The sequence below is a fragment of the Amborella trichopoda genome, chromosome 11, assembly GCF_054954075.1.
Source record: "Amborella trichopoda isolate Santa Cruz 75 chromosome 11, AtrichopodaSantaCruz75HAP2 v2.0, whole genome shotgun sequence".
Classification (NCBI taxonomy): Eukaryota; Viridiplantae; Streptophyta; class Magnoliopsida; order Amborellales; family Amborellaceae; genus Amborella; species Amborella trichopoda.
Window position 1 is genome coordinate 48,539,799 of NC_142346.1, and position 21,354 is coordinate 48,561,152.

Here is a 21,354-nt window from a genome sequence, read left to right on the forward strand (position 1 = left end):
CCCCGACTCTTGGAGCGGCTGCCAACGTGTCGGATCGGTGACTCGGACCCAAAACGTATGATCGGGCTCGAATTCATGGCACCTGGACTAGGTCCAGGCACGATCCAAAAATTAAAATATTTATATATTTAATTATATCTAATTAATTTCATATGTTGAGACTTGAAAAATATTATTGGACCCAGTCCCGACTGAACCCGATTGAACTTGAACCCAAACCCAACTAGTGCTCGGGTCCAAGATTTGGACACAGACATTTTTTTTGACCTAGATCCAAATCGGGTCTACCTCTCATTTCTCGAGTGGAGTCCGGTTCCATTTTTGCCCGTAGCAAATTGACACATACAGGCCCTAGGTTTGGCCCAAATCAGACTGGGTCAAAGGTAGCCTAAGCCCAACCCAGGCCCTTTATCCAAAGTGCTCTTAGATCATTTATTTTGATACAAAGATAATCATGATCTTGTGAAATGTGATATCAAGCGGCTTGAAGTATACAAAAAACTCTTTTGGACTTTGAGCATTGTAAATAATAGACCTTTGGGAGCATGGCTTTATTTCTAATGGCTAGGGTAATTGTGATATTTTGGAATAAGGATAGACAATCAATATATAATATATGGGAAAAGTTTATGTGCTTCTTCTACAGTATAGAAGTTTTATTTTCTCTTTACCATCCGGCTGTTCAATTTTTATCAAGAGAGTCACTCACTGTTTGATTTTAGATCCGACGTCTCAAAGTATTTATTTTTAATTTTTTTTTATATAAAATATATGAATATGAAACTTTCAGGGGTATTTTGGTTATTTTATTTTATTGAAAATATGTTTTTATATTTTTTACTAATGCGAATTTAATAAATGAATAGATGTCCAAAATTTGGTATCAAAATTTTTAAAAATAAAATAATGTAGAGATGTGACATTGTGATTGGATTAATCTTAACCCTGGACGGTTGGATACGGGAGAAAATAGAACTCCCATGTTGTAGAGGCAGCATAAAAAAACTTATATGTTATATTGATCCTCACTTTAAGTATGAAGCTCGACATCTATTATTTTATGCATAAATATTGAAATTTTTTTTTGATGAGTCACAAAGTCTTACCCGTGTATTCACCCCAAGTATTCAAGGATTTTACGACCTCAAAGTCGTCATATATTACTATAAATCTCAGGTCAATGAATTCAAAGTCTCAAATAGTGAGGAAAGGTTTCCATACTTCCTCCGGTGTATAAAAGATATATAGTTCTCATCATCCAGCCGTTCAATTTAAATCAAGTAAATCATTGACTGATTGATCTAGATTTGACATCTTAAAATATTTTATTTTTAAATTTTTTTTACAAATTGTATGAATATGAAATTTGATATGTGTCATCATCTTAATGGGATGTACCAAATTTTAGAGAGAGTAGTTATCTCAAATTTTAAGTTTTAAATGAGTGAAAGTATATTAAAATTTTAAAGAGATAAACTATATTAAATTTTAGAGAGAAAAACTACCTGGAAAATTTTAGAGAGAGCAACCATCTCAAAAATTTTAGAAACATAAACTATATCAAAGTTTTTAGAGAGAATGTATCTCAAACTTTTAGAGAAAGAAACAATTTTAAAATTTATAGAAAGAGAAATTATTTCAAAAATTATGTTTTAGAGAGAGAAACCATCTCAAAAATTTAGAGAGAGAAACTATATCAAATTTAAATTTTGGAGAGACAAACTATTTGAACAATTTTAAAAAGAGAAACTATCTCAAAATTACAAGTTTGTTGCATTCTCTTTCTCTGGCTGTTTTTAACTATGTTTACCCTGCTTGAGTAATTTTTCCCTATAAATTTTTTGCATTTGTAAATATTTTTTTATCAAACTTTCATTCGTACCAAACGACCCCTAAGAGAACAAGTTCTTTTGCTCTCCACAATAGGTGCCCTGCGATGTCCAATCAAAGTTAAGGGTGTTTGGCGGATCGAGTTATTTATGTACGGGCACTAAAAAATAATAATACATAAAGCTCTATATTTTTGCAAATATTACACGGAAGGTCGGTTAACTCGTGACTTTTTATTTTTCAATTTGCCCTTCAATCCGATGTTAAAAATATCGGTCTAGTTTTAATTTTTAATTTTCTTGACTTCTAGGCTAGTTCAATATCGTGAGCCTCGGACAACTTAGTCCAGTGAATCGTCCGAGGACCAAGACCTTGGACCACTTTACTATGGCAATAAGTTATTGGCCTAAGGTCTTGAACTTCAGACTGCTTAAACTTTTTTGGTCTGATATTCGGTGCATCAAATCAGCCACAGCCTCAAAAAAAATAAAAAATAAAAAATAAATTTAAACCGGTCCGATGTTGGTAACATCAGACCAAAAGGCAATATGAAAAAAATAAAAAGGTCGCAAGTCAACCAACCTTCCGCATAGTATTTATGAAAAGATGGAGCTTTTTGTATTTTCCATTTTGTTGTTGTGTTTGTACGTAAATAACTCTTATTGGATCCGGTTCGCCAGTTATGGAAAGTGAATTAGGTCAGTTGACTATCGACTTCACTGGATACAAACCAGACCTTGAAATTAGACTCTACATATTGAATCTAGGCTAGCACTTACTCCAAATAATCGGGATAAGCCTCATATGATGATGAAGATGATGATGATGTTAAATCTAGGCCAGCAAATCTAGAACTTACTTGAATCCAATTCCAAGTCCAGGTCCATCTTGGACCTAACCAAGCTAGTCCGGTCCACTTGAGTCCAGCCCCTTATTAGGATCAGGATGTTTGGGTCCGAGTGATTAGGCTCGAACCAATTCGAACGTGACCTTTTTACAGCCCTATTTAGAGTCGTAATCTCTTTTAACGTGCCAACATGTGAAAGTGCAATAAAATCGTAATATTTGGGATCTTATTCCAAAGGAGCAAAGAGCATCCTCAATGTCGTTGCATGAAGAAACTAAAAAAAGTGGATTACTCTTTTTAAGGATTGAAAGATGCGATAGAACAGTAAATAGTCAATGGCAAAGGATTCTCTTGGATGATGTCTAAGGGCGGCAATGGGCTAGGTTTGCGCTGGGCTAGACTTAGCCCAAGCTTGCCCCTTGTCTCCATAGCATCAGCCCAAGCGTGGCACTGGCCTAGCCCAGCCAAACCGGGCTCGCACTGGGTCAGGCCATAGTTTATAGCCCAGGCCCTGCTTTCTTAGGGGCAAGCGGCCTAGCCATAATTGATGTCTTTTGCTCTCTTAGATGTTTTTTTTTTCTTTATTGATTTTCCCTCTCTAAAGTTCATGCAATAGTGGATGTTATAAAATAATGCGCATCCATTGAGATTATTGGTGCCTAAATAGAATAAGTTTACATGCTCCCTTGGGACCATATTGTCCACTTACTCCCTTTGGTGGAGTCGTAAGAGTACTTTTAGATTTTCTAGTAACCAACCTAAAATAAAAATCACACTACATGCTTAATTGAAACAATGAATGGAGATTATCCAATTTTTAAACTATCAAATCTAACTAAGATCTTAAGTGTTGAAGAACTCATAATCCAATTTTTTCTTTGTTTTACTTATTTGGTGATTTGAAGTGGATTCTAGATAGGGAAGTTTCTCATAATTGGCTCTTTCCTCGAAGGACTATGTGTATAGTGTACTACTGCGGGTGTACACTACACGAGCTCCTTATCTAAACACATTAGTGGTCCATTCACTCATCCTCGAATCAAATACTCCAGTCTTATCACGTCTTTCTATTTTAATAAGGTTTTATATGTCAATAATTAATAAACTCATCCTTAAGAGTAAGAATTAAAGTGTGTTTGTACAAGTACGAAAGCTTGTACAAGTGTGAAAGCACTAATTCTAGTGAGAAAGTTAGGTCCATGCCAGTCCTACGCAACACTTAATTGGCTTCTCTCTGGCTTGATGAATAATCAAAATGTTTGCTCAAGGCTAATCATGTACATAACCTATCATTGAGATCTAGACCGTCGATCTTTGCCAAGCCATCTTCCTTTCCAATCCAGGTTGTCCATATGTCCACTTTAAGGAATAGATGGTCCATAACCCTACATAAGATGTGGGCAACCTTGGAGCATGCACTCCATGAATACTCCATACATATACATAGGCATATAGGCCAGGACAAGTCCATACATGTCAAAAGAAAAAAGAAGTGATTCAAGCACCCCAAAAACTAGCCTGGATCGGTGAATTGACGGTCTGGATCACCATTTTACTATGCAAAAAAAAAACAATGAACCGGTGAAAAAACATATGAAAAAATAGTGAGCTGGCTAAAAACCAGTCCGGATCAGTGAATTGATAGTCCGAATCACTATTTTATTGTAGAGAATAGACGTTTTACTATGCCAAACCGCTAGTTCCCTTTGAAACTCAGTCGTTTTCCTATATATATATATATATATATATATAGGAAAAAGCTGGGATTAGCCCATTAGTTCATATGAACATATAAGCCGAACGATCCAGATTGAATCTGGGCCGATCTAACGATCACGGATGTCTAATAGTTTTTAAATTTTATTTTTTTCCTACAAATCTAAATCATTTGAAAATTTAGGCGTGTATTTAACAAAAATAGGTGAATCTTCAAAAAATATCAAAAAAATATTTTACATGAAATAAATTGACTAAAATATCTTCGAAAAGTTTTGGAGGGTATTTTGATCATTTTTTTCACGAATAATTTTTTTTATATTTTTATTAGGTGCACCTTGATGAGAAGAACACAAATTTAAAATTTTAAGTGATTTGAATTTATAGAAAAATAAATAAAGTTTAAGCACTACCGGACATCCGTGATCGTCAGATCGGTCCAGATTCAATCTGAACCATTGGGTTCATATGAGCTAGTGGGCTAATCCCAGCTTTGTCCATATATATATATAAAGAACTGGAATAGGGTGATTGATTTTCTAGTCAAACCAGACGATTCCGTGTTGACGAGGCATTTTTTAAATCACTAGAAAAAAGTGAAAAAAAAGCGAGAAGGGGGGTGTCCATATTGCAGCAAGAATTGAAGAGCTCCATATCACAAAAGATTAGGATCTCGTGCCGGCGCATGTTGAACATTCACTCCCTAGGGTTGATCCTTGTGGGGGATTTTTTTAGGACTCCAAATTTTGGGGACCGCAACATCTTCAACATAGCAACAATCGTAATAATAATATAAAAAATCACATGCCTTCCATATGTGCCTTAAAAAATAATGTCATGTGACTAAAGGGAAAGGTTTTTATGTTTTTCCTACAACATAAAAATTCTATCCTCTCTCTACCATCCAGCCTTCCAATTTCGATCAAGAGAGTCACTCACCGTTTGATCTTAGATCCGACGTCTCAAAGTATTTTATTTTTAGTTTGTTTTATACATATTGTATGAATATAAAATTTGGTACGTGCCATCTTCTCATTGGGATGCACCTATAAAAAATATTAAAAATAATTTTTCGATAAAATATAATGACCAAAATACCTCTTGAATTTTTCAAAGATATTTTGGTCATTTTATTTATTGAAAATATTTTTTTTATATTTTTTCCCTAGTGCGAGTTTAATAGAGGAATGGATGTCTAAAATTTAATGTCAAAATAGTTTATAGAAAAAAAAAGAGTAAAGATAAAATAGTGTAGAGACGTGACATTGTGATTGGGGCAATCTTAAGCCTCCATTCAGAATGGACGATATGGGAGATACGTGACATTGTGATTGAGGCAATCTTAACCCTCCATTCAGAATGGACAATATGGCGGATAATATAACTTCTATGCTGTATGGGAAGCATAGAAAGCTGGCCCTTGCCCATGACTAAATAGAGTCCCTGACAGTTAGATCTAACTATTTAGGAACTAAAAATCCCTTCTTCTTCTTTTTTTCTTTTTTGTTTTTAACGCTCACTTGGGTGATGTATAGTGGATCTAAAAAATTAATATGAACAAAACATTATAAAACGGGTCTTAATCCGAGGGAGTAAGTGTACAGTGAGTTCCCATAAGAGAAAACCACAAACTCTCATTCCATATTGTTTTGTGGTTTACAGCTAAGATACACTATTGAATGCCTCTAATGAGATGGATGAAAGATACATCCATACATATATGACATATGTATGCATTTCTATCCCTTATGAGGGACCAAATAAGGTGAAAGTTGATAAAAACAAGCCAAGATAACAAGATAAATTCCCAAATAAGCCTCACACCACCCATTGCAAATAAGTAGTGGCTACCACACACAACCCAATCACACTCTCTTAAATTGTCCAGGTTTTGGCTTGTTTCAAGTCACTCAGCCCTCCTCAACAGACATCATGTTTTTTAGTGCCCCCCCTTTCCTATTTTCCTCCATGTGAGGCATCCCCCCATGTAGAATTCAATCATTTTGGCTCTTCTTCCTTTCATAGTTGTTTTTGCAAAGAGAAGATGGCTCAAGAGATTCAAGAAGATTTTCAGCTTAATGAGATTGATGATGCCTTAGATGGCTGTGTGGAGAGTAGGTTGTCTATGTTCTCAAAGGAGTACAATTTGAGGAGGAATAAATGGGGGAGTGTCTCAAATGGTTGCCATGTTATAGATCCTAATGAAAGGTAAGAACACTCTAGAATTTAACTTGCTTGATTTTTCATTTTTTGGTAGTTCAGCCAGGATAAATAATAATAATAATAATAATAATAATAATAATAATAATAATAAGGTTATGTCATCTTGTTTATGCTGCAAAATTCAGGGGTTGAACCCCTTGACCTCCCTCACCTAAACTGATAATGTCTATCACTAAGCCGAAGCCGAAGGGGCACGCTTGATCTTATTCCTCAATCAAGCATTGCTAGCTTTTGTAGTTAGCTGAGCACAGTAGTGTTTTATATCTAATTAAGATATTTTATATGATCAAGCATTGCCAGCTTTTGTTGTTGGATGAGCATACTAGTATTTTATATCTAATTAAGATAGCATATAATTTAGTTGAGTAGTGTGCTATTAAATGTAATGAGATAAGATGCAACTTGAAATTTTAAGGCTTAAAAATAATTTTATCGCTGATTTGATGCATGATTCATGGGGTTGTTTATCATTTATAGGCATCATGACCTGATATTTATTTAAGAAACAAAAAAAAGACAGCCATAATCATTTGAATTTTGAAATAAGTTCATGTTTCTCTCGATTTATAGAATTTTTACACAATATTTAAGAAAAATGAGTAATATGCTATTTTTTGTGAAAAACAGAGAATTATAATCAATATATACATGGTTACATGCTTGTTATCATGATTAAAAATCGTTTCTTCTTTATTTCATAGTTTTTATCCCCCGCCAGTTTGGCCTTTCGAAAACCAGACTCTAGTATATTATAACAAAATAATTTGCCAAGTTTTTTTAAAATTGTAACTTTAAGTTCATTTATTTTAAATATAAAATTATTTTCTTGGTTCCTTTGGTTTATGATTTCTTTTTTTTTTGTCTTCCCTATTTAGAAAATATTTTGTCCCATATTTGGCTAATGGACCCGGTTTCTATGCAGCCAAAGCCCGTGCGGGCCACTTAATAAATCTATTTTTGAGATGGATTTTAATACTTAATTTTTAAGGACATGTAATCTCCAACATGGAGATCATGAATATGAAAAACTAAAAATAATAATTTTAGTAAAAAAACTCTTAGTTTCCATTGTTTTAGATGGAACACCTACTCACATCCATCTTTAAGATGCATGCTTTACACTTTCTGGACCGCACATGTAGAAATGAGGTCCAACCCGCATGAAACAATTTTCATTGGCTAATACTCATAGTAATCCAATGCAATTTTTTTGGGCACATTTCCTGTTTCTTTTTTTTTTAAATTGCTATGCGTATTGGATAGAGAGAGAGAGAGAGAGATTCCTAAAGGTGGTCATGATAATCTTGTCTTTTCGTAATTACCAGAAGATCGCATAATAAGATTGAGAACGCGTTCTGGCCTTTAATTCTAGGTGTATCATGTGAAAGTAGCTTTTATATTCCATTCCTTTCTTATTCCTATTTTACTTATTGAGAACAGTTCACAATATTCCCATTGAACTATCACAAAGTAAAGCTGAATTTCTTTTCATCAAGAAACTAACATTTTCACTATGTGAAAAAGATATCCAATAACATTAAAAACGAAAAACAAACTCAAAACATCGCACTCCCTTGAGACTCAAATGCCTTGGAAATCTTTCTTTTCTTTTTTTCAAAAAATAATGACTTGGAAATTTTCACATACAAAAATTGAAATGGATTGTATACTATCCGACCATTTACCATTGTTACAAAAAAGTCACAATCACTCATAGCTATTAGATGTCAAATTGGATAGCTTGGAGTGTGTCATAAAGCTCAAATTTTTTTTTGGGACTCGCTCTAATTGATGACACTAGTGTTGTCAGATTCGCTGGCCTAAGAGGCCGAAGACTTTGGATTTTGGGCCTAGACCGAAGCGAAGCCTGGTTTTGTTGCTTCAGTCACCTTTGAGTCAATTCAGCCGAAATAAAGAAATATCTATGTAAAAATATTCTTTATTTTTATTTTTTGAAATTTCTATTTTTTTTTCATTATATATATATATATATATATATATATATATTATTTATATTAAATTTTTAAAAAAAGGCAAAGTCTTCTCTCGAATAGGCCGAAGCACCAAATTGCTTCGTTTTCCTCACCAAATCAAAAAATACTCCGTAGCGAATCTAACAACATCGAAAGACACTTACAAGTGCCTGATTTAAAATCTGACGGACAAAAATGATTGTATCTCCTTGTATACATACAGTCTTTGCATACTTTCCCAAATTGAAAAGGCAGACCTCTAACCGTCAACTTGCTCAAACCCACGTCAAACATGGGCATGTATAAATTTCGACTAAGGATATCTCATTTAGTTCAATCTGTTAAAAGTAAGGCAAAACTCTATATGCTCCTATAGGAGCAATATGTATATTTACTCCCTCAGGTAAAATTGAAACTGGGGTTATATTTAAGAACTCAAATTTTAGAGATGTAACCTCCTCAACTTAAAGGCCTACATTAAATAAAATAAAAAAACCATGTGAAACGCACTCTATACCTGCCTGCTGAGAAAAAATATGTCATTGAGACCACCTAAGTTTTGGATAGACAGACCTTAGTGTTTAGGAACCCAATCCTTCTCTTTTCTCCTGCCAACGCTCATGCGGCCATTATAAAGTGGATTTCAAAATCCTAGATCAATAAAATCATCTCGTGTAAATCTCTTGCCCTTAAGCATTCCAGTAAGAGGCTACTATACATGCCCTATAAGTAAAAGTAAGGATAATGGGTCAGGACCCGACCAGAACCCAGACCCAGACCTGACGCAAAAATCAAAATATCGATATATTTAACTATATTTAATTTTATTTCATAAATTGGGACCTGAAATAACTTCACGGACCCGGACCTGGACCCAAATAATATTCTTGGACCTGGACCCGACCTACCGGGTCCAATTTTTGGATCCATACCCGGACCCTGATCCGGTTTACCCCGCGGGTCCAGGGTCGGTCCAAGTCCATTGCCACCCCTAAGTACAAGCAATAGACCTAGAAAACTTTATTAACTAGTAAGTAATCCACATGACAAAGGAAAGCTGATAAGAATTATTGTTTTGCTATTTGGATTACAGGTTTTACAGGTGTTGGGTGAAAATCATAGTGTTTTGGTCTACGTACTCATCCTTCTTCACCCCATTGGAGTTTGGGTTCTACAGAGGATTGCCTGAACACCTGCAAACACTGGACATGAGTGTGCAGATTGTTTTCTTAGCAGATGTGATTTTGCAATTTTTTGTTGCCTACAAGGATCCCCACACTTATAACATGGTTTCCAGCAGAAAGAGCATTGCATTACGGTGAGTCCTGCTTGTTTTTCTATTACTAAGGAGAATAAATAGGAGCATGAGTTTTACATTCTCTATGCAACTTGTTTTAAAAGTTATGAAGTTCCTCCGAATCGGCTGAAGTAGTGAATTGTTTCATTTTTCGAACCAAACTGAAGAAGAGTCCGGAAAAGAATCCAACAACCCTTGTTTTGAGAAGCACCTTTAAGCTTGGCCCAGCTAGAAGCAAGAATCGGTCTACTGATCATTAATGTTCACTTATAGTATCTACTGGTTATTGTGTTGTATTAAACCATCTAAAATTAGTAAGTGGGTTTCATTCAATCTTTGCAGCTATACCAAAACCAGTTTTGCTTTGGATTTACTCGGCTGTTTTCCTTGGGATACCATATATAAGGTGAGAAAAATTGTATGCCTCAGTACTTGTAAATCACACATATATTAGAAAAATCTTATGCCTTTGCTAGTTGTAAGTTATTTATACATTTGCTGGATTGCCAATTAGCGCCTTGGTCGGTTCAATTTAAAGGAAAAGTTGAGTTTAGTTTTATAAACTAACGATTATACTTATTGGTTTTAACTAGTGGGACAAGTTGAGCAAAGTTGGTTTTTTAACATATTTTATATTTTTAATTCATAATTTTATTTTGTTTTACAAAAATTTGATACAACTGATATGATGGTGGTTGAACCAATTCTGACTGGACCAGATCCTCACCAGTTCAATGACTAGTCCAATCCTAATGATATCGATAATTGCTATTTTCTCTCTAGAACCAGTTCGATGTGTGGTCCCCATACACCCTCTATCTCTCTCACACGCACATTGAGTGACACACTTGCCAATGGTAATTGATCCAGTTTTACAACAAATTACAGATTTATTCCTCTCACAATCTCTCTCTCTCTCTCATTTCAGGTCACAAGAAGAAGTGAGATAGTGAGAGGCCTTATTTGGATCCGCCTATATCGAACCCGAAAGATTATAGAGTTCTTTCAAAATATGGAAAAGGACATCCGGATCAACTATCTATTCACAAGGATAGTTAAACTCATCACTGTCGAACTCTATTGCACACATACAGCAGCATGCATATTCTATTATCTTGCAACTACTTTGCCACCAGCTAGAGAGGGGTATACATGGATTGGAAGCCTACAACTTGGAGATTATAAATACATCAATTTTAGAGAGATTGATTTGTGGACCAGATACATAACATCACTGTACTTTGCAATTGTCACCATGGCTACTGTAGGTGAGTTTGTTAATAATACTAGTTGAGGAGAAAAATACACAAGATTATATAGGGCTGAGAATTTTTTGGATCGGGTTCCGATCCACCCAGATCCGGATCTAGATCCAAAAAGTATATATCGGATCCGGATCTGATTGAATCCAAAATATTTGAATCTGGATCTAGATCAAAAACTATATAGGATACAGATCTGATTGGATCTCGACTATTTGAATCTGGATCCGAATAGAAACCTATATAGGATTCAGATCCGAATCAATTCCAATTTTGTATATTATAAAGTTAAAATCTAATATATAAAAGTAAAAAAAATTGCATATATTATATATAAAAATTAATAACTTTATAAATTATGACATATATGCATATATATTAATTTAAAAAACTGCGTTGGATCCAAATTAGATTCACCTATACCCAGATCCTGCTTGAATTAGTATCCAGAGCTTGGATCTAGATCTAAATTTTGAGCTTTGGATCCAGACCAGGTAAATTTTCAATCCTAATATTATACAAAACTATTTACCTTCAGTACAAAACGTAATCGTTTTTAGGAGTCAAATGTTCCTAGTATTATACAAGACTATTCACCTTCGATACAAAAGGTAATCATTTTTAATAGTCATATGTGAAACTATACAATTGGGGTGTACCATTGACTGTACTTAAAATATGAGAAAAATTCTCTTCTTACTTTGTGCAAAACAATGACACACCCCAGTTGTATAGTTTCACATTTGAGCTAATGATCTCATTGCATTCTGAACAAGTCCATAATAATCACTACAACAGATGAGTTCGTTACCGTCCAATCAACTCGTTGGATGGTGATAGAGAGAGATTAGGGCCATATAATTCATTATTTGTAAATGTGTAGTGGGGGCTCATTCCCTCCTAATTAAGGAAAAATCGAACTGAATGGTTAACTAAACATGAGCCCAAAAATTGTTCAACCCGCTTAATTGGTAAACCGGTTGTGGTTCAATTGTTTTAACCAGATAAGTCCCAACGGTCAAAAGCGTTAAAAAAATAAAATAAAACATACATAAATAAATCTAATTAAATATGAAAGTATAGTTAAAGAAAGACCAGTCGATTTTTCCTTGAATGACTCCCTCCAACATCTCGCGATAACCTTTGAGTCATGAAGTTCTGATGATCATATCAATCATGGGGTAAGCGCTCAATCACTGTATGTCACTATTTATTGGTACATGGTATACCATATGGACATTTAGGTGGGTATATTCGATCCCTACCAGTTGGTACGTAAGAGTCTCGTACCACTGGATCTGATGGCGAAGTTCTATAGGATGGTTATAAGACCAACCATACTTTATAGGACATAATGTTGAGCAGTCAATAGACAACATATCAACAAGATGAGTGTAGCTGAGCTAAATGTTGAGATAGATGAATTGCAAGACATGAAATGATAGAATTCTGAATGAATACATATGAGGGAACTTCTGTGAGGCTTCAATAGGTAATAAGATGAAGGACTTCAATAGGTAATAAGATGAGGGAAATAGACTTAGGTGAGTCTGACCATGCAGCGTAGACCTAATATAGCACCGGTTAGGAGGCGACATTTAGTTTAAATAGAAGGCTCCAAAAGGCTAAAGGAAAGTCCCAAAGAAACTTAGAAAAAAGTAGTGTGAAAATATATGATGACTTGTGGTCTTATAGAAGGTATAGCCCATGATAAAGAAGAATAGAGGAACATAATTCATGTAACTGACTCCAAATAATTGGGATAAGACTTAGATGATGACAATGATGATGATGACATTTGAGGTACATTTGAATCAATGGTTCACATATGTTTTCATGTTCTATGCACAAATCTATTCAAAACTAGTGATCCAAACCGGTGATAATGATACATATTTGGAACTGCTAGTTCCTAACTGAAGGCATTTTAAAGAAGGCAAAAGGAGGGACATGGGCGTAAATAAAAGATACCAAAGATGTTTTTTTAAAAAAAAGTTTATATAAGGATGTAGAACTACGGATGCACCTCAAAAATCTATCGAAAAAAGTAGTTTTAATGTTGAAAAACCCTTTGATTGATCATCCTCGATATCAAGATGTATGACCATGAAAAATAAAAAGATTTTAAATCTCATAAATAGTGCATTTTACAACATATTATCTACACCGTCCATTCTCAAGATTTTCATATGTGTATAGATCTACTTGATTTTAACCATTTTTTAAATTTAAAATTTTATAATTAGATATAAAAATAGATTTTGAGATAATCCTAAGAACATTTTACATCAAAATTATATACTATGATAAAATTTGAAGGTGCATCTTACCTCTACAGCTACGGATGCATATGTATGCCAACTGCACCCTTTTTTAAATCCACTAATTGTATGCATATTATCACGTATTTTCTTTTTTTTCACAAACAATAATAAAGCAATTTCCTTAAAATTTTGGTGCATTTTTTTTTTCGTTGTTTGTGGGCTCATACATAATTGTCCAGACCAAGTCTAAAAAGGGTAATGACCTTCAACTTTTCCTTAATCAGTCTCAAACCAAGAAAAAAAGGTGGGTTGTGTTAGGTAGGGAGTCAACGTAAAACAATCAGGATTCGTATAGCTGATCCAATTAGTTAAGAAAAGGCTTTAAAAATAATTGTCCAAAACCGTTTCGGAGTTCGGACCTCCCATCTGAACAAACTAAGCCAGTGGCTAATTTGTCAAAATATGAACATAATTTTAAAACACTTGGTAAAATTATATCAAAATATGGCTAAAATATGCCAAAATTTTGGACGGCCCTTGAAACAAATTGTTGACAATTTTTTTCTCAAAATTTGGCAAAATTAGGGAAAAATCCTTTTTCTCATGTGTTGAACAAAGACAATTGGATATTTCGTTAAATATAAAGACTATATTTACCTAAATTTGCCCAAAATTTGGACGACCCTCAAAGGAAAAGTTCTTTTACATTTTTGAGAAATAAGCCTATTGGCTGAAACTTTTTTTCTCATCCTACTCAGCCAAAATTATCGATGGGCATTTCGTTAAAATAAAGTCAAAATTTTGTCTAACATGCCCGAAATTAGCCAAGAATAATTTGGGAGATTTACGTAAATATCCTTTATATTTTCTTAAAAAAATTTCTGATATTTTATATTTTACATTCTTGTCACAATTCTAAGAGAACATCTAGTATTTTAATTTTATCTTTTTCGTGTTTTTTTTTTAACATCTGATTGAGCTTAAATTTTGTGAGTTCATATTTCTCACCATAACGCATTTGTAAAAATTTAAAAAATAATTCAGTAAAATAAAATTACCAAAATATCGCTACAAGACATCCTTAGACCAAATGTAAATGACAATCGCTTATCATAATTAAGTGAAAAATTTCATTCAAAATATTGGTATACTCAACTACTATTAATTTGGTATACTCAACTACTATTAATTTGATGTATAAGGAAAAATAAGATGTCTTCTTAATTTTCTATCTGAAATTTTGGGTTAATTCACATAAGATGTTCTGTAATTTCTCAATAAATTATTGCCTTATTCTCTGATTTTTTTTGTCTCTCCACATAAACTGGACCTTTTCTGTTATTTAAACCAAGGCCTAGATCTTTTACTTCAGCAAATATTTAACAAGTTAAAAAAACCAACATGGTTGCATTTTCTTTCAACTATGTAGATGCAAATTTTGTCAGTTGATGCTTATGATTGTCTCTTGTCAGTTGATCTTATGATTGTCTCGGATACATTAATTCCAGGTTATGGCGAAATTCATGCCGTCAACACTCGAGAGATGATATTCATCATGATATATGTATCATTTGACATGATCCTTGGAGCATATTTAATTGGTAACATGACCGCATTAATTGTTAAAGGATCGAATACAGAGAGGTTTAGGGATAAGATGACTGATGTCATCAAATATATGAATAGAAACAAGCTGGGGAAGGATTTAAGATCACAGATAAAAAACCATCTTCAGTTAAAGTATGAGAATAGCTTTAGCAAAGACACTGTTCTCGAAGATATTCCCATAGCGATACGGGCGAAGGTTAGTATTCTTACTTATTCGGTGCACAATGAATGCAGCTTCAAAGATACTGAGTTTGATGGTTTTTACATAGATGGTTTCATGTTTCTTCTTGTGCACTTTTAAGTCCTTTGAAAAGCAAGTGGTTTTTAGAGTCGTCTTGGTGCACCTAAAAGCATAAAATCAGATAATACTTTATGGAATTTGTTAATGATAAGAACTTGAAATGCTTGAGGGAGTTTCAACTTAGTTTTGGCCATTCCTAATGCAATCCAAATAATGTTTCAGGTCAACGAAGCCTTGCGTTTTTTGAGAAAATTTAGAGGTATTGTTGCGAGTACAAAATTTTGATGTGTTCCTTGTCCAATCTTTTTAGGACATTTCAATGTGGACGACAATGTGATTTTATTGGTGATATCTGAAGGAAATCATAACTATTTATCCTTCATTTTTTCATTTTTTAAAAGTAGCTTCCCGTTCTTGAATCTAAAAAAACCAGGGTTAGTAATATAATTCTTCTTTAAGTATAAGTGTGATGACCATCATAAAATATAAGTGTGATGACCATTTTTAGGTTCTAGTACCCATGGTTATGTTTATTTCAGGGAGTCTGGTCCTTCTGTGAAGTTGAGTTCACAGACATAGATCTGCCTCTCTCTTTCTCACACACACACACGCGTCCATGAGCACACAGGGTGCATGTTTTTGTGTGCACATCACATGGACACAACATGAGCTCACCTATCCACATAGGTGCATCCATCCACTTCTTTCTTGATTTTCTCTATGTTCTATGTTGATAACTCAGTATTATTCTCAGCTAAACATTCTTTCTACTGTGGTTACAGATATCTCAAAACTTGTACAGTGAAACAGTCAAACATGTCCCTCTATTCAAGGGCTGTACTGATGAATTCGTGAATCAGATAGTAAGTTCCCGCACACCTACAAATGCTGTGAATCCATTGTTTTCAACTCATTAGATGAAACAATTCCTCATGTATATGCGAATAAATTACCAAGTATTGTGGACTTATTTTGTGGGATTCCGTTAATCAGTGTGATTATGGAACACTCAATAGCGACGTAATTTGTTATCTCAAATGCTAATCTCAAATCCTTGTAGGTAACAAAGCTACATGAAGAATTAATTCTCCCTGGGGAAGTAGTACTTGAGCAAGGGAATGCAGTGGACCAAATTTACATTGTATCATATGGTTCTTTGGTAATCATTTACCCAATTTGGCTATTGAAATTTCAACCACCTTTCATTATTAATGCCTGTACTAGGTTAATTTGCGATGTCATTTATGTAAGGTCAAGTACTGTCATCATGTTAAGAAACTATACACTATCCTAAAGTTCAAACAAAAGGACAATTTTATCAATTTATCAATTTAAGCGCTTTGAATTATAAAGGAAGACCCATATGGAAATTCTTGATTGATAACATACAGCTGTTGAATGCGTGACATATTTCTTTTGGCTCAGAAGAAATTAGAAATAAGGTGGCCATGGGCTGGGTGGCTCAATCTAGGCTAAGTCTAAAGAAAGGGCCTGGCCCAGCCACACCCTTCCAACAGGCCCAGCTAGGGCTCTAATCTGCAGGGCTGGGCCCGGCCATTGCAGCCACTGATCAAAAACACATTGAGTTCACAAATTCTCAAATTTAATTTGCGCTCCATTTGATTTCGGATATTACGTTCTTTTTTTTTCCAAAGCGATTTTGGATTTTGCATAGTGTTGCTCATGTTGCTCTATAACATCATTTTCTTAACCACAGGAAGAGGTAGTCACTGGAGAAGATAGATCAGAAAAAGTGATTGCTAGACTTGGTCCTAACAGTATATTCGGCGAAGTTGCAGTGTTATGCAATATTCCTCAGCCTTATACAGTTCGTGTTTGTGAACTGTGTAGACTTCTCCGGATGGAAAAACAGTCACTGACTAGTATTTTGCAACTTTATTTCAAGGATAACTCCCAAATTCTTAATAATCTCTTAAAGGTATTAAGTATGGATTTCATTTAAACATAGAGTTAAGATCTTTGTCATGACATTTACTGATATTGTTGCGTATGTTTTCAGCACAATAGTCCTTAGTAGTGTGTGTTTGTGCAGGGTAAGGACACTGAATTAAGAATCAAGCAACTTGAATTAGATATAACCTATCTTATTGCAAAGCAAGACGCTGAATTGGCTTTGAGAGTGAACAGTGCTGCTTATCATGGGGATTTGTACCAACTCAAAGGTTTGATCAATGCTGGTGCAGATCCATTGAAGACAGACTATGATGGCAGGACCCCTCTTGTATTTCCTAATCCTTTGACCCATAACATTTTTATGTAGTCTTTCCATGGGCCTTTATGCAGCAATTACTTGCTTGTCTCTTTTTTCTTTCTTTTTTTTCACACTGAGTGACAAGTTCACTTTTTTGTGTTCATATACTCAAGACTTTACTAATTTGTTGTTTTATGAACTGCCTAGACTTTAACTATCTCAGATGTAAAAAAAAACTGCATACTGTTTTGTCAATACAGTTGGATTCCCAAAAGCTGGTTAATATCTGTTAATTTCAGCAATCATTTCAAAGTATTCTCCAATTAATTGCTGTTTGCTGCAGCATCTGGCTGCATCAAGAGGATACGAAGATATTGTGATGTTTCTCATACGACAAAGGGCATCTGTCAATTGTACAGGTATATGGGTATATAGAAAATGATCTGTATTCTAACTTGGTTTGAGCATGGCTTTTGAATATCAATTTATTTAAATCGATTCAACGAGAATGATTACTTTTCGTCACCCAGATAAATTTGGAAATTCACCGCTCTTAGAAGCTGTTAAGGCAGGGAATGTTCGAGTCTCAAAAATCCTTGTTGAACATGGCGCATCAATAAATATAGAAGATGCCGGAAGCTATCTCTGTAAAGTTGTGACAGATGGCAATGTTGATCTCTTGAAACGATTATTGGAAAATGGCATTGACCCAAATTCAAATAACTATGATCAGAGGACCCCTCTTCATATTGCTGCTGCAGAAGGTTTGCACTTAGTGGCTGATATCTTGATCAAAACTGGGGCCAATGTCCTCTCCAAAGACAGGTATTTTCTAAGCTTCATCTGTAGGTGATATTTGTTCGTAAGGGTGATGAATGACACGTACTAGTTGTGGATAAAAGGAGTTGTTTTTAATGCAAATATCTACAGGCTCAATTTTTTGTTGCATCAACTAAAAAAATGGTTCATGGCATTTAGTTGCGTGATCTGTATATTGTTCTTGATTTGTTACTTTGTGAGACTTATGTTTTGCAATTAAAAACAATATTACCAAATAATTTGTCTTTCTTCTTTTTTTTTTTTCCTTTCTTTCTCATTGATTGATTTTCGGGGAAATTTCAAACATAAAGCTTATGACTTGTTTTCTCACTGAAAATAATGTTGAGAAACCAAGGTTTAGGCTCCAATGAAATCATTAAAGAAAAAAGAGAGAAATCCAATACTGTCATAGAGGCTCAATTTGATCTTAAATTTAGATGGGAAATCCATACTCTTGTGCAAAAGTTTGCATAGCTACTTGTCCAGTGTTGTTGGTGATGCACAGACCATCCATGTATTGGTCTGTTAAAAAGCTTGGTTAGTTTAATATTTCAATTAGTGGATTATCAACAAAAGAAGAAAAATGTTTAATCTCCTAGACCTATTTCTAAATGAATAAATTGATGAAAACTGGACAAATAGGCTGGCTTAGCCAATTTCTTTTAATATGGTAATCATCATAATGTTACTATATGGTTGTGTTTTGCTGATATGTGTTGTTTGGGACATTTTAGTGGTTATGTTTCACTCCACAATCACTGACCACACTACTGGTTAGGTGATATTAGCTTGAAAATCTTGTCATAAGAAAAGAAAGAATTGGCCTTTTTACAAGGTACATAGTTGATATTACTTCATTAAAGCCTTTTGATGTGTTGATCTTATTATCTAATATTGAAGAATCATAAACCTTAGTGAACTTGACTTAGTCTTAACATCCTTTACTCTTATCAGGTGGGGGAATACACCACTTGATGAAGGTCGAAAATGTGGGAGTAAACCTTTAGTCATGATTTTGGAGAAAGCCAAAGCAGATTGCAAGTGTGATGATACATTTCTTTCTAACAATTGCTGAGGATTTGATCTCATTTACCAGAACTGTATGAGTACCTCGGTGGTACTTGGGCAAACATTGTGTGTAAGCTAGACATGTTCTCATTTTGAAATTCCCAATATAACAATTATTGAAATGTAATTAATATGATAATAAAACTAAATAAATATGCTGCCTGTGCACCCGTGTGTGAAGCTCTCTCTCTCTCTCTCTCTCTCTCAAGAAATATGTACCATCCCAAGTCAATGTTGGGGTAATATGAAGACAAATGGATCTTTACACGCTCATGAAAATTGTGACAGTGAATTACTCATTGCTCAATGGAAGTGTATTTCTTATCATGTCAATGTATGTGTTCCTATTATTTGATTGTTTGTGGTTGTTTCTTTTAAGTCACTTGTATATATTTCTTCTTAAAATCAGATTAAAAGAAGACATGCTTTTCCATAATTTCACTAGTTTTAACAAAAGAATGAGGTTTTTGGTTGTCTGGTGCAGTTCAGTTTTCTTTGTAGCTCTGGAGAAGTCAACATAATAAACAATACCCTCCTTTTTGTTCAAAACTTCAAATAATCATAATTGTAGTTTGCTCCAAAAATACATTATAATGTGACTGATGATGGGCACAGGCTTTCTAGTTCTGGTTTGATATATAATGTTTGAGACTTTCAGAAGCATGGTGATTTCCAATACATGCTTTTATTTTTTACAAAACTGCAATTCCATCAAACCCAATGCTTAAAGACTTAGATTTCATTCAGCAATAGTTAGCTCCAGATGCACAAAGTGGCTTGCTGCGTTTTTGACATAAAGCAGGAGGGAGGGAGGGGGGGTGCAGTCTAGTATCTCCATATCAATTACTCCAAGTACTCTGATAAGTTCTGATCACTATGTTCAGTATTGCTTTAATAAAAACATAACGAGCATCATCTTATGTATAAATGTAAACCCCAGAATTAGCATTAAGAAACCTCTCTTCTTTAGTCCAACATTTTGACTTCATTGTTTTGAGGCTTCGAAGTTATGATGCACATAAACAGGGGTTTGAATTAGTCAGTTCTGGGTCAGGTTGACCCTGACCCAACAGGATCAGGCATGACCTGTCAAGGTTGATCCAAAGAGGTAGATCCAATCCCAGTTGGCTCTCGATTTACTGGACCTATGTTTGAGCTGATGAGCAGCCCTGCACATAAAACTGAAAACTAGTACACTCACCATTGTTTGCAAAATTACCCGATCTAACCTCTAACGGCCCAGTTAGATCGAAACCAACCATTGGCCGGTTTTGATTTTGGGAGGTTACGATAATCAACTGGTATTTTTAAAAAAAAAATTTCAAAAAAATATATATAAATTCTCAAAAATAAGGAATTTGATTTGTAATACATTTTTAAATATTCTTTACATTATGGTAAAGATTAAAAATTGTTTTGATTATTAATACTCACTTTTATAATTTCCCATCTTTGTTAGAAAATTTTAAAAATGGCCTTTGGAAATATAAAATGGGTTAAAATCCATTTTTTTCATTAATTTTCAACTTCATTGAATGTGTTTTGTTTTAATCATTCTTTATATGCTTTTTATATTTTAGTAGATTTTTTTTGTATTTTTTTATTTTTTTCAACATTTTTTTGACCGCCCGGGACTTGCCCAGTTAGAACGATTGAATCGGCCAGTTTATCAATTGGACCGGTTAAACCGCCTCCAGGCCCATGTCCGGTTAACCGTTCCAATTCGATTTTGCAAACACTGGCACTCACACAAAGAACCATATGCTACCCAATAGACTAGTCATGCAGTTAAAGATATTCAAATCAGTACTCACAAGAGATTTATAAGGCAATCATTAAGACAAAACCACTGTACTCAACTGAATCATTCCCATAAGTTTTAAAGTCAACACACAAGACCAGCTCATAGAACAAGATCCAATACATGTACATAGAAAGCCATATTATAGACAGAACCAGCAAGCAAGCAGAGAACCCAACCAGAGTTCTCACAA

General features: G+C 34.3%; 1 protein-coding gene across 2 annotated transcripts; it reads left to right on the forward strand.

The window, feature by feature from the left end:
- The first annotated feature begins 6,222 nt into the window (after nt 1–6,222).
- LOC18427824 (potassium channel KOR2) lies at nt 6,223–19,693 on the forward strand. Of its 2 annotated transcripts, XM_006836869.4 has the most exons (12): nt 6,223–6,601; nt 9,683–9,907; nt 10,229–10,292; nt 10,815–11,154; nt 14,921–15,216; nt 16,044–16,124; nt 16,322–16,420; nt 16,979–17,200; nt 17,315–17,503; nt 17,817–17,892; nt 18,004–18,298; nt 19,247–19,693. In XM_006836869.4, exons 1-12 carry the CDS (start codon nt 6,438–6,440, stop codon nt 19,365–19,367), a joined length of 2,172 nt encoding a protein of 723 aa, XP_006836932.2. In that variant the 5' UTR covers nt 6,223–6,437; the 3' UTR covers nt 19,368–19,693. The 2 variants fall into 2 exon arrangements, with proteins under 2 accessions (XP_006836932.2, XP_088707444.1); XM_088851318.1 differs by lacking the exon at nt 10,229–10,292 and having other exon boundaries at nt 6,261–6,601.
- Nucleotides 19,694–21,354: the final 1,661 nt, after the last annotated feature.

Excerpts from the sequence above, each read along its gene's own strand:
- LOC18427824 (XM_006836869.4), top strand. The coding sequence starts at position 6,438 with ATGGCTCAAGAGATTCAAGAAGATTTTCAGCTTAATGAGATTGATGAT. Across the intron at positions 17,504-17,816 it reads ATGATGGCAGGACCCCTCTT|CATCTGGCTGCATCAAGAGG; the intron begins GTATTTCCTAAT and ends TGTTTGCTGCAG. Across the intron at positions 17,893-18,003 it reads GGCATCTGTCAATTGTACAG|ATAAATTTGGAAATTCACCG; the intron begins GTATATGGGTAT and ends TTCGTCACCCAG.